Consider the following 17,312-nt stretch of genomic DNA (forward strand, 5'->3'; position numbering starts at 1 on the left):
GACAATCTGTCATGGTTAGTTTGTACACAAGTTCGAAGTAAGGCCATCTTGATAGTATTAGGACTATAGACTAGCTTTAGAATTTGTATCATAGCTTGATATTCACTCTTGTATAGAGAGAAATAATCGGATTTCCATAGTTCATATTATGTCTTATTTGATCTTCATTTCAAGTGATACTAAAGCATATTTCTTACAATTTAATACTGTATATTACCCACTATTGGTATTATATCTGGTGAGAGCAAAATTCAGCTTGATAAATCAATCCAACATTTCTGTATTATGTTCAATTACTTCGCGGTTATTAAAAAATGTTTAGTTTTACACTTATGTTTTTAAGATAATTTTAATTGTATAGTGAAAGTTACTAATGTCGAAACTGGTGTAAGACTATGAAAAGCTTTATAGATTCGTTGTGTTGTCAGGCTAAATACTCACTTTTGACTCTTAAATCAATAATCCTGTTTTTTTTACTTGACTTTTGTGTTTTCAGTAAAGCGCTAGTGTTGTATAATCCTAAAAGCATAGGGAAACATAATTAGTTAGTTTATTTTTGTAATAATTTTTGTCCGTTTTAAGTTTCAACTTCGCTCTTTATTTCCTTCGGAAAACCTTTGTTTTTTTTAAATTAATACCATAAAGGTTTCACCCCGGTATTCGGCCTGGGAAAAGCTAAAATCCCGAGTCATTGGCCCAATACCAAAGTTTAGAATTATTAACTACGGTTAAATTGTCAAGTAAAAAGAAAGGCAGAGCAGTGTTGCAACCACAAAGCATATAGCTTATAACAGCACAATTGCGATTTTGAGTATTTTCTTGATTAAAAAGCAAAGCAGCTTATTAAAATTACAAAATACTGTGTTTTCTGCCAGTTTTTTTTTTCTCACACGATAGGTCTCAGTCAAAAGGAGCTCAAACATCTCAAATACCTTGTACGGAAATTTCTAAAGGTTTTAGTCGTTTACGTGTTGCTTATTACCAGAAAACTCAGCCATTTTTCATATCTTTAATTACTCCAGCTTAATGCAAACTTACTAATCAAAATGGTAAAAGGCTTTAAACGTTTTGCAGTTCAGTAAGCACTAAAATACAGGAATCTAATTGCAAAAGGTTCAGTAGAATAAGCATTGTCAGAATTTTAAGTAGAAGTTGCAAAGACGGGTGCCTTTGCATAAAAGAAAGCAAAAAAGGAAGAAACATATGACATTCCTAGTTTTGCTTTAAGATGGCGCACCATACCAACTTTAAAAATAGGGGGGCAATGTGTAACTGAGTTTTACCACGTCTGTTTAGAATAGCCGTTCTATCCTTTTTCTTCCTCTTCGAGTTTCGCCGTCTATCAAAACCTAATCTCCTAAGTTCGGCTCTAGATAAGCTCAATATGTTCAATACTACTAAAAGCTACCTTCTTATTTCTTACTAAAAGCTACCAAAAAAATATATTGTTTTTCATTTATTTTTCACACGACCATACAATTTTTTTTCTTCTCTTCCGTCCCTTCATTTTCTTCTGCTTGTTAGTGTGCACTTAGCAAATACTGGTGCATCTTCTATGTATTTTGCTGCTGAAGCAACACGTTGGTTTGTCCCTTTTTTCTTATGCTCCAAATTTCGATTTGCTGTCAAATTTCCATTTCGGTAAATGGACCTCATGCCTAATTGATGAATATGACATTACACTTTGAAAAGCTGCGTATAATTTTGAACTGAAGTAAAAAAAAGACAATTTTCACTTGTTCTTGAGCCCAAGTTTGGAGCATGTGAGCTGAAGTGGACTAAAACACTTGAAGTCGGAGAAAGACAATGATTTACAATTTGTATGTTTCTTGACTCTTGTGCACAGTTTATTATTGAACTCTATTATCATGCTTTTCCGTTTATAATTCGTCATTCATGGCCAGTCTAGCCCATTTTTACGTCTAATTGTGACTATTTCTTTCTCGTACTTCTGTTTCTTCGTTTTCTGTTTGACAAAGCAAATCCGGCTCATTGTAGTAGTAAGCAGTGGCGTAGAAATGTTTTCTGACATCCGGGCGGAATTTCAACTTGTCCATCTCTCTTTCTTATGGATTTTTTCCCCCTAATTGTTGAACATGCAATTAACAAAATTCACTTAGTGTTTACATCATGGAAACGCAGAATTGAAAGGAAAAATAAATAACTTAAAACGTAATAAAGGATAAACAAAATACAAAATGTTTAAATCCAGCAGTTCTACCAACATTTTTGTAACATCAGCGTTATAATAATTGTGATTATTACGTGTGGCAAAGTGCTTAATCAATTATCAAAGGGCATGTATTAGAAAAAACAGTTAATTCAAGTTACTACCACTCCAACTCATGTTAAAACAAATAGGAAGTGTTAATAAAAACTGTTTTGAAAGCAACGTTTCGTGAAGATAACAAATTGAATAATAAACATGGAAAACAGTAGAAAAAATAACCTTTTTAGATCAATTTTTTGTTACCTCTACAAGGATAGTACCCGGCGCGGTTCAACCCTGTTTGGATGCTGTTTAAAGTTTATGTTCAAAATATGCTGTGAGAAGTCTATGGCTATAGCTGTAGCGTCCTCCAAAAGAAGGCGTTTATCTCATTGGATTGACTAGTTTCAGGCTCGTCTATTCACGAGCCAGAATTAGCATACTATCAAGGCTTTTTCTTAAAGAATTATCTACAGTTGCTTACAAGTGGAAAAATGTTTCGTTTTTCACATGCTTCCGACGTATTCTAAAGTTATACTTCAATCCCTAAACATACAAAGCGAAATTCAACAATATAATTAAAAAGACAGATAAAGCAGAATCTCAGCTATGATTTGCTGTGGACATTAATTGTTATCAGCAAAATTGTCGTGAAAAACCTTAACAACATAAAAAAAACTTACTTCTTATTCTTTCTTGAATAGCCTTTTGAATATCAGGAGACGAAACAGTGATCTCTGGGTAGTTCTTGACAGTTTTGACTGCGTCCATTATTGTAGGTGTTCCTCTAGGTAAAGGGGTTACCTCGTTAGGCTTTGTGGCAAACGGAATTAAGTGGATTTTCCCTTGGTGGATAAATACCTAAAAGCATATAACATTGTTCTTCCAGAGAAAAAGCTTTGAGATAACGTTATATTCATGACAAGGAAACTCGTCATGAATTCATTCTGATCTGGTTCGTTCCAAAAAGATTTTTTTCCTTGCGTTTATTTCTGCCGTAAGCTGACACGTCGAGCTCTGCTCTACATTGGCTATGGTTGTAATTTTCTTATTATTATACTTATTGATAAATCTTTCATGTTTCAAAAACCTGACATTAACAGCCAAAGTTGTTCAACAGATTTCTGTCAAAACAAGTATAAGTCTCCTCGACGGAATTCTGAAATGTAAATAAATATGTACAAGCAGAAAAATAAAATGCGCACAGAATGCACGTTTAATATGTACGTTTAATGAAATATGATCTATATTACAAAAAAATAATTGTTTATTTCCATTTTAGATAAGTTACAGAACAAACTTGTGACTTTTATCTGATGCCAAGATGGACCACTACGAACATTTTTCGATGGAAGGGAGAATAAAGATTTCGGAAGTGTGTTTTGCAACAAAGGCACCTACCCTTGTTCAGCGGCAGTTTAGATGCAAATATCCAGGAAGAAAATTCCCGATCACCATACGATCACAGTAGAAAATTTTGGAAACACTGGAAGTGCTGTTAATGATAACAAAGACCATTATGGCCGAAATTTTACAGCGAGGACACCAGCTCGTGTTCAAGACGTCAGGGTCCGGCAAAAATATTCACCCCGCAAGTCCGTCAGGCAACTGTTACAGTAGGTGGGTATTTCCAGTAGATCTATGTGCCGAATTATCTGCAGCGATTTGAAATTGTTTTCTTAAAAAGTACCGATTATTCATAAAACAAACACTGTGACTGTAGTCAGACGATAAGCGAGCCTATTGAGAACAGATAATACTGGCGAGGTTACCGATTAATTTCAATGAGGACTAAAAATCACTGGCCGCCCTACTCTCCTATTCTTCATACAGCTTCAGTCTGCCATATAGCTTCATCTGGGGATGTCCAAATGAACTTCATCTTCATCTGAATGGGAGAATATATCCTGGCTTCCCAGACACAATTGGCAGCTGAAACAAAACATTAGGAGCGAGCTTCATCTAGCAGCGATGTCTCTGGAACGTACACCTGCCTGAATACAAATAATTGCCTCGATCGAACATTGATTAAGCTTTCGTAACTGTAAAATGCTTTTGGATAGTAAAGCAATTAAATATAAGTCTTTACTTTAGTCCCTTTTAGTGTGTCGCAGTGTAGTTTCAAACCGTTTACTTCGTCACATCGTTTTCAGGCATAGCAAACTGATCGCTTGTAAACTCAAGTTATTTACATTACAAATTTTCAAGTAACGTGGCAAACTTATTTTTTAAACCAATTAATATTTATTAGAATCTAAATTGCACTTTAGATGGTTTACAACTTCCCTTAAAGGTGATACCGTCCATATTGGGATTGAATACCCCACTATTTTTGAATGTTTTTGGTACCCTCCTCCCCGCATTGATCTGATGTACTACTCACTAAAAGTTAAAAAATAAGGGCATAGGAACCCTAATTGAGGCTTCTTGAGATGAAAGAAGAACCACTAGTGTCATATCTTGCATTTTGGAGCTTTGGTCAGAAGAACATACATCAAACATACATCGAACATACATCGAACAAAAAGAACAAAATTATAGAACAGTATTTTCTTGCAAAGTTGTCAAATGTATTTATTCTGAAATGTACTCTTCACATGAATTTACTCTGATATTTTGAAATAGCGGATCGAAAAGAAACAATACGTGGATTCAACTGACGTTTTCGCATCTAAGTTCCTATGCATAATTTCAAAAAGTGAGTTTTTTTGTGAATTTCCAGTACTACTAAATTACTTAATTAAAAAAAGCGATTAAAAAAGAATCGCTTGCGAAGGCTGCTATCCACAACAAACAAATCCATAATTAAACCAAGGTAAAGAACCAATAGGAGAGAACTATAGCCTACTACTTGATATGGACAGACAAAAAAGTGTTATACATTGAAATATGGGTACTGTTCTATTATTTGTAACACGCAAGGCATCCTCTCGACAAAAGCAATGATCTGATGCTATCGGATGTTGTATAAACAAGTATTCAGGGGTTTCTCACTCTGGGAACTATATTTAAACTTTAGTTTTTTGGGGGTTTAGGTGGGGGGAAAGTACCTGGGTTAGGCTACGTATTAAATATATGTTATGCTTTACCCCCCCCCCCCTGGTGTGCAAATATATAGATGAAATTAGTTTCTAAACTATTATATTTTTATCCTATTTTGTTTTATTTCATTAGCATTAACCAAACTTTACTTCGCGCGTGTTATTCTCACATGTGAATCTTTTTTTTTCATCTTATTTTTTCCCTCCTTTTGTGTTATTTCTCTTTCGTTTTATTTTCTTTTAAATTCTATGTGTTACTCTGTAACGGATATCTTTTTATTTCTATATTGATTTGCGTTGCATTTTTATGTGTTTTTCTTTGTAATACTCCACGCATTATACCTCTGTATAGTGTGAGTTAGAAATAAATAATAATAATAAAAATAATACAGATAATAGAACAGTACCGGTTAGGTTAGGTTAAGTATTTAATATATGCTATACTTTACCCCTACCCCCCTGATGAACAAATATTTAGACAAAATTTGTTTCTAAACTATTATATTTTTATCCTATTTTGTTTTATTTCATTAGCATGAACCAAACTTCACTTCGCACTTGTTATACACATAATACAACAGTACCAAAATATGCTACTAAGTACTAACACCAGGACTGCCACTGCCACTTCATTGACATTATTGATGTCATAAAATGCTAAGCATCTTGTGAATCAATGAGAGGGTGAAAAACAGATTCAGAATGATCCACAATGCTCTTTTTAGGAGTTTGGGTACAGTGACGTAAGAAGATGCTTACTGAGCTACATTTTCATACTGAACGGTTAATTCTAATAAACGGTAAATAAACGGTTAACGGTAAATTCTAATTTTCGTGGAGGAGGAAAACAAATCAGTCAGAGAAGCGACGAACAATTAACAAATAAAAGAAATATAAAACATAGTTTTTTCTATTGCTTTTCTTTAAGACAATTTTAATCAAAAGTTTGAACTAGTACATTTCTTTAATTTAGCATAATCGTAGCAGAAAGGGGGGGGATGGTTGCAAATATCTCTAATAAGATCGATCCGAAGGACAAGAGTTAGAAATAAGGACGTAAAACGGACTTTCTCCTTGCTTTCAACCCAATCTTCTAACACGACAATCAAAATCGACAAACTACTATTGTTTCAACAGAATTGAAAAATATATACGCATTTCATCGCGCTCCATTCAGCATTTGTTTTCAACAGCAGTAAGTTTGTTTTCAACACACCATAAGCTGCCCAGAACTTTGAACAAGAAGAAGAAGAAGCAAACACAAAACAAAACAAAGTTAGGTCATTTTTCATACTAGTTGCACTTCAAATTAATCAGGTTTCCGCATTTATCCGCTAAAACTTAATTTCAAAATAACATGTTATGATGACGCAGAAGAAAATGGAGCCAATTGTAAAAATCATCTTCCTTTTACAACTCAGCCATTTGAGTGCAAGGCCAAGGTTTTCCATAATCCTTGGAAAAAGGCAAGGGCAAGGCTAGCTATTTATTCGCCAATTAACCAACATTTCAGACACACTAAATGTCAATTTTGTCGAGTCTTGACCCCAAGCAGCATATTTCGCAAACTTTGTAAAAATTCAAGAGAATTAGCCCATTACAATCTAGTTTCTAGGTTAAAGGATTGAAAAAACAACAAGATGTTTCTAAAAATATTAGTACACAAAAAGCCCTAGAAAAAAATGTTTATAATCATTTAAATAATTGTCTAATGCTTCTAAAAAGGCAATTTTCAAACTTCGCTGAACAGAGAACGCAAGATTACGTTTAAAAATCCAGTAACGTATCTCAAACTTGAAAATTTTATAATGTATTTAGGCTTTTTACGAAGACTTTTTTTTTTGAAAACAAGTATTAGCCTATAAACAATCCGTCTAAAGGTTTTAGCTAAAAGGGCATGTCATCAGTTTGATATATACACAATGTGGCTTCACGTGGGTATAAACTAAAAAATCGTAAACTCTCAGCTAGAGGTAAGAAACATTTAGTCTCTTGTTATTAAGTTAGTACCAGTATCCTGCTAAATATCAGTATCAGTCTCCATCAATCTTCTATGGCAAATCCATTTCTGAAAAAAAAAAAAGTGAAAACTGCCATACTGAACTTTATAATATCCCTATATTTACCAGCTAAAATAAGTGGCGTAATTTCGTCAAAATCCTGGAGGAGGGGGCAAAGTTGGAGGCAATTTTCCCAAACCGCGTAAAATTTACCGTGAAAACTGAAAAATGAGCCATATAATACCAAAGGCAAAAGTATACTAAAGAAAACTGACCCGTTTCTTTGGATGCTTGAATTATGGAGGCTTATCTTAGTTTTGACAATATTTTTGAAGAAATTAAATTTCAGCTGGGGGAGCAAACTGGTGTCTTGAAGGGAGGGGGGGGGGCAAACTGGGAGCTGGAGGGAGAAGTTGCTCCCCTACCCCATAGTAAATTACGCCCCTGGCTAAATCCATAGGAAAAGATTTGAAATATTGTTTTCTTAATCAATGAAAAAGACAATGTCAAATAAAAACAAACAGAAATTATTTTTTTTTGAAACTTTTCTACAAACGAAGTTTTCAAAGAAAATTAGAGAGCTAAAAAAAAAAAAAAAAAAAAAAAAAAAAAAAAAAAAAAAAAAAAAAAAAAAAAGAGCCGAAATAAAGTCAAACAGTTTTCCAAACGTAAAACTACTATATCTCACCATCAATAAATAAATGAAACCCAAAACGAACAGAAATTGCAATAAATAATCAAACTCAAAACGAGCAGAAACTAAAAGGAGAAGGGCTGACACTCACTGTACCTTCTAAAGACAAACTTCGAACTTTACTCTGTTCTGCGGATGAAGTATTACTGATGGCCAAAGACAGTCCTTGTCGGCCAGCAGTCAAGGGCCAAACGAAAAGCGGGTCATCCCTGAATGTAGTGGGGGATGTCGTAAGGAAAGATTCAATGGAAATGGGAAGTTCTTGGGAGGGTGTAAAGAGGGAGGCTTAGAATAGATTGGGATGGACGAGGAGCGTGCGTATGTGTGTTGGCTTGCAGCTGCAGTAAGTTATTAGTAGTATTAGCAGTAGAAAACAAAATACATGTAAAATGTTTTCTCTGTTTTTTAACTTTAATAGATTCAAAATAACAGACTTTCTGGAATAAAAATCAGTATATATATTAAGCTGTCAATCAACATTCATTTTTTTTTCAGCTATCTCGGTTATGATGGTAATTTTTTTTTTATTTCGATTTAATGAGAAATTAATGAGATGTCATCTGCTGACGTTCCAGACTTCTTTTTCTGCTCGATCGCCTTGTACTCGCGTTTGTAATTTGTTTTTAAAACATTAATTTTCTTTTTTAGTTTAGAAACTGTATAATCTGGTATCAATGTCTTTACCGCCCGCAATATCCAGTCAAATGCCGCACTTTTCTTGTTTCGGTTATAATAGTCTCAACTTTTAACTTTCCATAACTCAGGGTGATTCCAGTATAACTATTAATGCCCCAATAGCATCAAGATAATGTAGGACAGCTATCCAGAACTGAGGAGTCTTTGGGGATTGTTCTTCCACACACAAATGACCAATTGACGTCCAACAGTTTCCTCCACTGATCCTCCAAGGCACTGAGATCAGGGGGTAGCAACAATTCTCAATGACAAGTCTCCGAATTGGGATCGAAACTGAGACAAGCAAATCACAGGGGATAAAATTTCAGTTTGAGGAGCGAACCCAGAGCAGGAGGCATTCGTTTAAGCACCAGTTTAGCTGCAGTTTTCAGGAACACCAAACACCGTATTTTGATCTCGCTCTTCTGTGTGTCTGATAGGTTTACAGAAAAGTATGTCCTGGGAAGATATTCTGAAGTAGCCAACCCATCTCTACTCCTTTTCCCTATAGTGACCTTTGATGACCTTCAAAAAATCTTTGTTTTATAAGAGTGAAACCTTGCAGACTAGATCTTCTGCTTAAAAAAAGTAAAAGAAAAGCTTTTTCAGCCTTACAACTTTGCTCAATCCAAATCTGTGAAATTTCGGAGATCAGGAAATACATTTCCTAAATTTAGAAAAAAAACCTTTGATATGGCTTAAAATTCTACTTTAATAACAGGAATTGTATTTTCAAACTAAAACCAGAGAAAAATAAATTTAAAATTAAGGTATAATGTTGTTTTGTCAAAATTCCAAGACTTAGAAATCAGAAGGGGCTTAATATAGTAGAATGGTAATACCTTCCCAGAGTATGTTTTTGGACCTGGATTTATCACTGAAAGTTTTGTTTTCTATCCTAACTCTGAACAAACGAAGACCAATTTCGTCTTTTTGAAGAGCAACAGGGTTTGATACTAAGTCTCCTGCGTAGGATACTCCGCTCATCTGTAGTGTCTGTGACGGTTAACATGGACTTCGAAATCAATTATTTGCCACCAGATCAAGTTGATTACGGACATGAGTTCCTGATTGAACTGGCAAAATCTAAGATTGCTTCTTCTGTGGTACACAAATCATCTTATCTTATTCTTATGCTCCTGTGTTTTTTTAGTTAGGTAAGTCATAGTGAAAATGACACAAACTGAAAATTCTAATAATGCCTTATATCCTGTTTTCTAACTTGTAGAAACCTAGAGAATGGAACTTTTAACATCAAACTACATTTGCTCTATCTGTGTAGTTAGAAAAGCCCTTGTAAAACATTCTGTTGCTAAAACAACCAAATAACGTTTCTTCGCTGTTAAGTAAATGTCTTGGTACCCGAGAATCACGAATTCTCCACAACTTGGTGCGCGTCGTAAAACTAATTATTCCGCCGTGCGTGGGACACTTCCGCAACGCATGCTACAATTTGAGTTACACGTTGCCGCGCTTTTTGATATGCATAGTATTTGAACTATGCATAGTTCATCCTTTATTATTTTATAACTTATGAATTATCACCGCCAAGATGTAATGGAATTGTAACAAATAAGGAAATCAGGTTGATAATTCTCAGCTAATTTGCAAAAAAAATATCTATCTGAGAGTATAGACGGTGAGGCAAAAACGAAGGAAATTTTTACGGGGGGGGGGGGCAAAATCAAATTTTTTAAGAGGGAATAATAGAAAAGCAAAGCTAATCTATAATTTGAATAAGACATGCCAATAAATTCAAAAAGTTAATATTTTCGGGGGCCCACGCCCCGAGCCCCCCACCCCTCTCACTGTAGATGATTTTCATTATTATTGATGTTCATTCACCCAAGTTTGGGCTAAAAAATTCAATATATTTTGGGGGAAGATAAATAGTTAAGTAACATTCAGGAAATCAGCACATTATTGTTTTATTACGTTTAATAGTCTTATAAATCTCAAGAGGAAATAACCGTGGAATACGTTACGACTCTATCATGAAGGTCACTACGAATGCCTCAATTGGTAGTTAAAAAATCTTTACAATCCAGAAAATTTGTCTTGAAATACTTGATCTATACTGCAATCTAAAAATTTGAAATAGGAACAAATTAATCATATCTTGTTCTGATGGTTAAAATTTTGAAATAAGAACAAATTAATCATATTTTGTTCTTAATTTGTTCTGTTGTGATTTCTTTATTTTTCATAAATTTTTGTGTGTATATGGCTCTTGGGCTTTTGAAATTTACGATCTATCTATCTATCTATCTATTTTGATAAATTTAATAACAAATCAGCCTTGCCATCATTACGATATACAGGAGATCATCGCATGGAGGGGGGTGGGGCAAGTCCATCATAACACCATCATAATATCTAAAGCAAATCGGATAGCACGAAATAACAGTTCAAAACTATGAAACAGCGATTTTCGCTAAAGCTTAAACAAATCTACAAAAATTCTGGATTTGCTGTATTTTCTCTATAGATATTTATTGCAAAACAAAAGCCTCTTTGGGCCATGGCAAAAACAAACACGGTTGCATATAAAGTCAAAACACATGATAATAACATATATAACAATAACTAAACATAGCCCATAGCAAATAAAAATAAAATAACATAACAATTTCAACACAAAAGCACACATAATAGTATAAAACTAACTCACATAATTACACACAATGTCACACATATAATAATAATAATAAGAAACATTCAGAAAATATATTATCAGAAACATTCAGATTTTGTTTTAGTTTAATATTAGTTTAAAGTGATCATTGAAATTTCAAAGAGATTGGACGAAGGATTTTAGTGTGAAAATCAACAAGAAACGAAATTGGATAAAACCTGATGTTTATTCATCGTACCACAAACTAAGGGATGGCCAATGCACGGAGAGAGGTACTCAAGTTATCATTTAGAAGAAGTTTTAGTGATCCATCAGGTGAAGGAACAGATAAAGACGGGCCTGTATCACTACCGAAGCGTTACTGCTTAGGCATATCCTCAACAAGCTTACCCACAAGCCCATCTAGTGATGAAATATCTACAAAAAATATTAGTCATGAAGAAAACAAACATTATCAACTGTGACAGTCTCGCTAATCGCATCGATGGCGGTGACAAATTTCTGTTATTAGACTGCCGGCCCTTCCTTGCGTTTAATAAATCGCATATAAAAGGAGCATTGAATTTAAATTGTGCTGATAGAATTATTCGAAAAAGACTGCAGACTGGGAGGGCAACAATTGCCGATCTTGCAACGACTAGTGAAGGGAAAGAAGCCCTACGAAATAAAGAGACGAAAGATGTGGTAGTTTATGATGAAACTGTGCCCGATTTGGAAATGTTGTCATCTACAAGCACGCTCTTTCTCGTTCTTAGTGCCTTAATCTCAGACAACAGAAACCCTATTGTTCTTACAGGCCCTTCCTTGCGTTTAATAAATCGCATATAAAAGGAGCATTGAATTGCTCCTTTTATATGGTTTAAAAAAAAACAAAAAAAAAAACGGGAAATTCGGAGAGTACGCACACATACAATGGACACAATTATAGGAACTAAAAAGAACTCAAGAGCTTGCAAGAGTGCGTTCCTTCACAAGCGAGTTATTCAAAAAGTGATTGACTGTAAAACAAATAGGTTCTTTTCTCGGCTTTTAAATTCCGATACACTTCTTAAATCGCAAAAAAGTAAAACATTCACATCTATTATTGCAATGAAAACCATAAAGTGAACACAAACGAAATTAGATTCATAATTCTTAGGAAAATATAAAGTGGTCTCTTGCAGAAACACTTTGACGCACGTAATATTATGCAATAATTATTAAACATATATTTTGTACACGGCATACACTTTTTGAAGCCACAGTGCGTTGAAGTAGGATTCAAAGGTTCGAATCGAATAAGGCCACTTTTCCTGCATGCTTCCACTCTTTTAGCTGAATTCTCATTCTTAAATGTGAAAGGATTTGATGATGAATGTGATGACGCAAAGGGATAGGGTGTAGGAACGCCAGGCGAAGAAATATTGAATGGCGTATTTGAGTTGGATGGAAGTAAAAATGGAGTCACACTACCAGATGGTGCATTTAGTCGTCACTCTTTAAGAGGCTCCACCTCACTCGACCTAGGTTCTAATGGGAGTTTGATTTCCTCAATATTGCGCATTTTCCCATTAAGTTCTTGTTCAAACTCAAGTAGCTGGCCCATGAAATTAAAATTTGGTGAATTGATATTTCGTCTGGTTTTCACAAATGTGTATGCATCAACCAAAGTCATTCCGCATTTGAAGATGAGGTTAGCAATTGAAATAGTTGGTGACCTTGAAATACCAGCGTGACAGTGAATTGATACTCCCTGATTTTCTTGACGTGCGGCATCGATAAAATCAAAGGCTTTGCTCAAAGAATTGCCTCAAATTTTGATGTCCAGAATCAGCAGCAGGCAAGGTCAGGTACTTAACGCCAGTAACTTTATGATGATCAGGAATGTCTGTCGTAACATTAATAACGCGTGTGATTCCAAGCATAGACAAGCTTTGTATGTCTGCAGCATCTCTGCCGTTACCAAGGTAGACACATGGGAGAATCATTGTCGCAGGGAAATTATTCAGGTCTTCCCGGCTTGGAGTCAGGGAAGGTGATTTGCAGTTACAAGTAGCTGAACAATGGACTAAGCAGTTAGGTGGAGATGACACGAAATTGATACATAAGTTTTTGTACTGTTTTTGGAATTCACGAAGACCTCCTGTAAGAACAATAGGGTTTCTGTTGATACAGGTCCGTCTTTATCTGTTCCTTCACCTGATGGATCACTAAAACTTCTTCTAAATGATAACTTGAGTACCTCTCTCCGTGCATTGGCCATCCCTTAGTTTGTGGTACGATGAATAAACATCAGGTTTTATTCAATTTAGTTTCTTGCTGATTTTCACACTAAAATCCTTCGTCCAATCTCTTTGAAATTTCAATGATCACTGATATTAAACTAAAACAAAATCTGAATGTTTCTGAAAATATAGAGAAAATACAGCAAATCCAGCATTTTTGTAGATTTGTTAAGTTTTAGAGAAAATCGCTGTTTCATGGTTTTGAACAGCTATTTCGTGCTATCCGATTTGCTTTAGATATTTAGAACATTATTCTTGATTAGAAGCCTGCAAGTATGGACAATTTTTGCATTAAGAGTTCTGCACGAACTATGCATCATAATTTTCTTTATTGCCCTAATCCAGCGCAAAAAGCACATTAAATTTCAAAAAGTAAGTAGTTTTTTTTGAAAGGTGGTTTTTCTTTACCATGACAAGTTATGTCATGGTAAGATGTTTTTGAAATCCCCCTTCCCCTCAAACTCGAGAATTTTCTAAAATGCTACTTTAGAAGCTTTTTAAATATTTCTAAAGCACTAACAGATGCAGCGCTAGAAACATCAAAATCGACTAGAGGACAAACTATGTTATGGGAAGATGTTTTTGAAATCCCCCTTCACCCCAAACTCAACATTTTCTGAAATTCTATTTTCGAAGCTTTTTAAATATTTCTAAAACACTAATAGATAGAGCGCTACAAACTCAGAATCGACTTTAGATGACACGTTATGTCATGGTAAGATGTTTTTGAAATCCCCCTTCACCCCAAACTCAAGAATTTTCTGAAATTCTATTTTCTATGCTTTTTAAATTTTTATAAAGCACAAATATATAGTGCGCTACAAACATCAGACTCAACTTTAGAGGACAAATTATGTTATCGGAAGATGTTTTTGAAATCCCCCTTCAACTCAAACTCAAAATTATCTGAAATTCGACATTACAAGCTTTTTTAATATTTCTAAAGCACTAATAGATGGAGCGCTATAAGCATCAGAATCGACTTCAGAGGACACATTATACTGTGGAAAAATGTTTTTGAAATCCCCCTTTGCCACATATACAAAATTTTCTAAAATTCTACTTTAGAAGCTTTTTAAATATTTCTAAAGCACTAACTGATAGAGCGCTACAAAATAAGAATCGACTTTAGAGGACACGTTATGTCATGGAAAGAGGTTTTTGAAATCCCCCTTCCCCTCAAACTCAAGAATTTTCTAAAATAATACTTTAGAAGCTTTTTAAATATTTCTAAAGAAAAAACAGAAAGAGCACTAAAAACATCAGAATCGGCTTTAGAGGACAAATTATGTCATGGTAAGATGTTTTTGAAATCCCCCTTCCCCTCAAACTCAGAATTTTCTAAAATTCTACTTTAGAAGCTTTTTTAAATATTTCTAAAGCACTAATAGATAGAGCGCTACAAACATCAGAATCGACTTTAGAAGACAAATTATGTTATGGGAAGATGTTTTTGAAATCCCCCTTCCCCTCAAACTCGAGAATTTTCTAAAATGCTACTCTTGAAGCTTTTTAAATATTTTCTAAAGCACTAATAGATGGAGCACTACAAACATCAGAATCAACTTCAAAAGACACATTATGTCATCGGAAGATGTTCTTGAAATCCCCCTCCACCACAAGCTCAAAATATCCCGAAGTTCTACTTTAGAAGCTTTTTTAATATTTCTAAAGCAATAATAGATGGAGCGCTACAAACATCAGAATCGACTTTAGAGGACAAATTATACCGTGGAAAGATGTTTTTGAAATCCCCCTTTGCCGCAAACACAAAATTTTTTAAAATTCTACTTTAGAAGCTTTTTAAATATTTCTAAAGCACTAACAGATAGAGCGCTACAAAATCAGAATTGACTTTAGAGGACAAGTTATGTCATCGGAAGATGTTTTTGAAACCCCCCTTAACCCCAAACTCAAGAATTTTCCAAAATTATACTTTAGAAGCTTTTTAAATATTTCTAAACAACAAATAGAAAGAGCGCTAAAAACATCAGAATTAACTTTAGAAGACACTTTATGTTATCGGAAGATGTTTTTGATATCCACCTTCACCTCAAGCTCAAAATTTTCTAAAATTCTACTTTAGAAGCTTCTAAACCACTAATGGATAGAGCGCTACAAACATCAGAATTGACTAGAAGACAAATTATGTTATGAGAAGATGTTTTTGAAATCCCCCTTCACCCCAAACTCAAAATTTTCCGAAATTCTATTTTCGAAGCTTTTTAAATATTTCTAAAGCACTAAGAGTGCTACAAATATCAGAATCAACTTTAGAGGACAAATTATATTATGGGAAGATGTTTTTGAAATCCCCCTTTGCCCCAAATTCAAAATTTTCCAAAATTCTACTTTAGAAGCTTTTTAAATATTTCTAAAGCACTAATAGATAGAGCGCTACAAAATCAGAATCGACTTTAGAGGACACGTTATCTCATGGGAAGAGGTTTTTGAAATCCCCCTTCCCCCCAAACACAAAATTTTCTAAAATTCTACTTTAGAAGCTTTTTAAATATTTCTAAAGCACTAACAGACAGAATGCTACAAATATCAGAATCGACTTTAGAGGACAAATTATGCTATGGGAAGATGTTTTGAAATCCCCCTTCCCCCCAAACTCAAAATTTTCCAAAATTATAATTTAGAAGCTTTTTAAATATTTATAAAGCACTAATAGATAGAGCGCTACAAACATCAGAATTGACTTTAGAGGACAAATTATGTTATGGGAAGATGTTTTTGAAATTCCCCTTCACCCCTAACTCAAAATTTTCTAAAATTCTACTTTAGAAGCTTTTTAAATATTTCTAAAGCACTAATAGATAGAGTGCTACAAACATCAGAATCGACTATAAAGGACAAGTTATGTAATGGGACGGTGTTTTTGAACCCCCCCCTCCCCCCAAACTCAAAATTTTCTAAAATTCTACTTTAGAAGCTTTTTAAATATTTCTAAAGCACTAATAGATAGAGCACTACAAACATCAGAATTGACTTTAGAGGACAAATTATGTTATGGAAAGATGTTTTTGAAATCCCCCTTCACCCCAAACTCAAACTTTTCTAAAAGTCTACTTTAGAAGCTTTTTAAAAATTTCTAAAGCACTAATAGATAGAGTGCTACAAACATCAGAATCGACTTTAGAGGACAAGTTATGTCATGGGACGATGTTTTTTAAACCCCCCCCCCAACTCAAAATTTTCCAAAATTCTACTTTAGAAGCTTTTTAAATACTTCTAAAGCACTAACCTGAATACGTATAGTGTTTTAATTTAGTTCTTTTTCCCCCTCAACATTTCCTGAAATTTTCCCCTTAATACTCTTAGCCTTAGTAGTAGTTGTAGTATTAGAAGTGGTAGTAGTATTAGTGTGCGCATATTGCCTTTTGATCAATTGATCGTCCCCATAAGCATTCCCTGAAAGTTCTAATTTAATACCCTAAGCCATTCCTATGATATACTCTTTTAAAAACCTGCAAGCACATAGTTTGTTTTGAATTCGTTCAACTCTACCCTCAACATTCTCTTGAACTTTCACCTTCCTACAAAAGTTTCAAATTAATACCCAAATCGTTCTTGAGATACCGGTGAGATATTTTATTGACAACACCATACAAATAGTGCTATTTGATTTAGTTTTAAAGCAACACAAACTTCCCTGGAAGTATCTACTTCATGCTCTCTTCAAGTCCTAAAATATCACGTTTATGAAATATCGACAACCTGGATTAATTTAATTCAACATCCCTCTCAACAATTCCCAAAAATTTCTCCTGAATACCCTTAGCCTCATT

The 17,312-nt window shown here is 34.3% G+C and overlaps 1 protein-coding gene and 1 pseudogene across 2 annotated transcripts in view; both read right to left on the reverse strand.

Moving 5' to 3' along the window:
* LOC148942208 (protein ecdysoneless homolog) overlaps window positions 1–17,312 on the reverse strand; it is a 222,158-nt gene that overhangs the window by 65,138 nt on the left and 139,708 nt on the right. For both annotated transcript variants that reach the window (XM_089103380.1, XM_089103381.1), the window contains exon 3: window positions 2,893–3,070. In XM_089103380.1, the coding sequence (XP_088959506.1) occupies window positions 2,893–3,070 (178 nt within the window). The remainder of the gene's footprint in view (window positions 1–2,892; window positions 3,071–17,312) is intronic.
* On the reverse strand, window positions 12,080–13,581 carry LOC148942209 (uncharacterized; annotated as a pseudogene).

This window comes from Artemia sp. Qi Xiang Cuo, chromosome 17, assembly GCF_049724085.1.
Source record: "Artemia sp. Qi Xiang Cuo chromosome 17, ASM4972408v1, whole genome shotgun sequence".
In the NCBI taxonomy this organism is placed as follows: Eukaryota; Metazoa; Arthropoda; class Branchiopoda; order Anostraca; family Artemiidae; genus Artemia; species Artemia sp. Qi Xiang Cuo.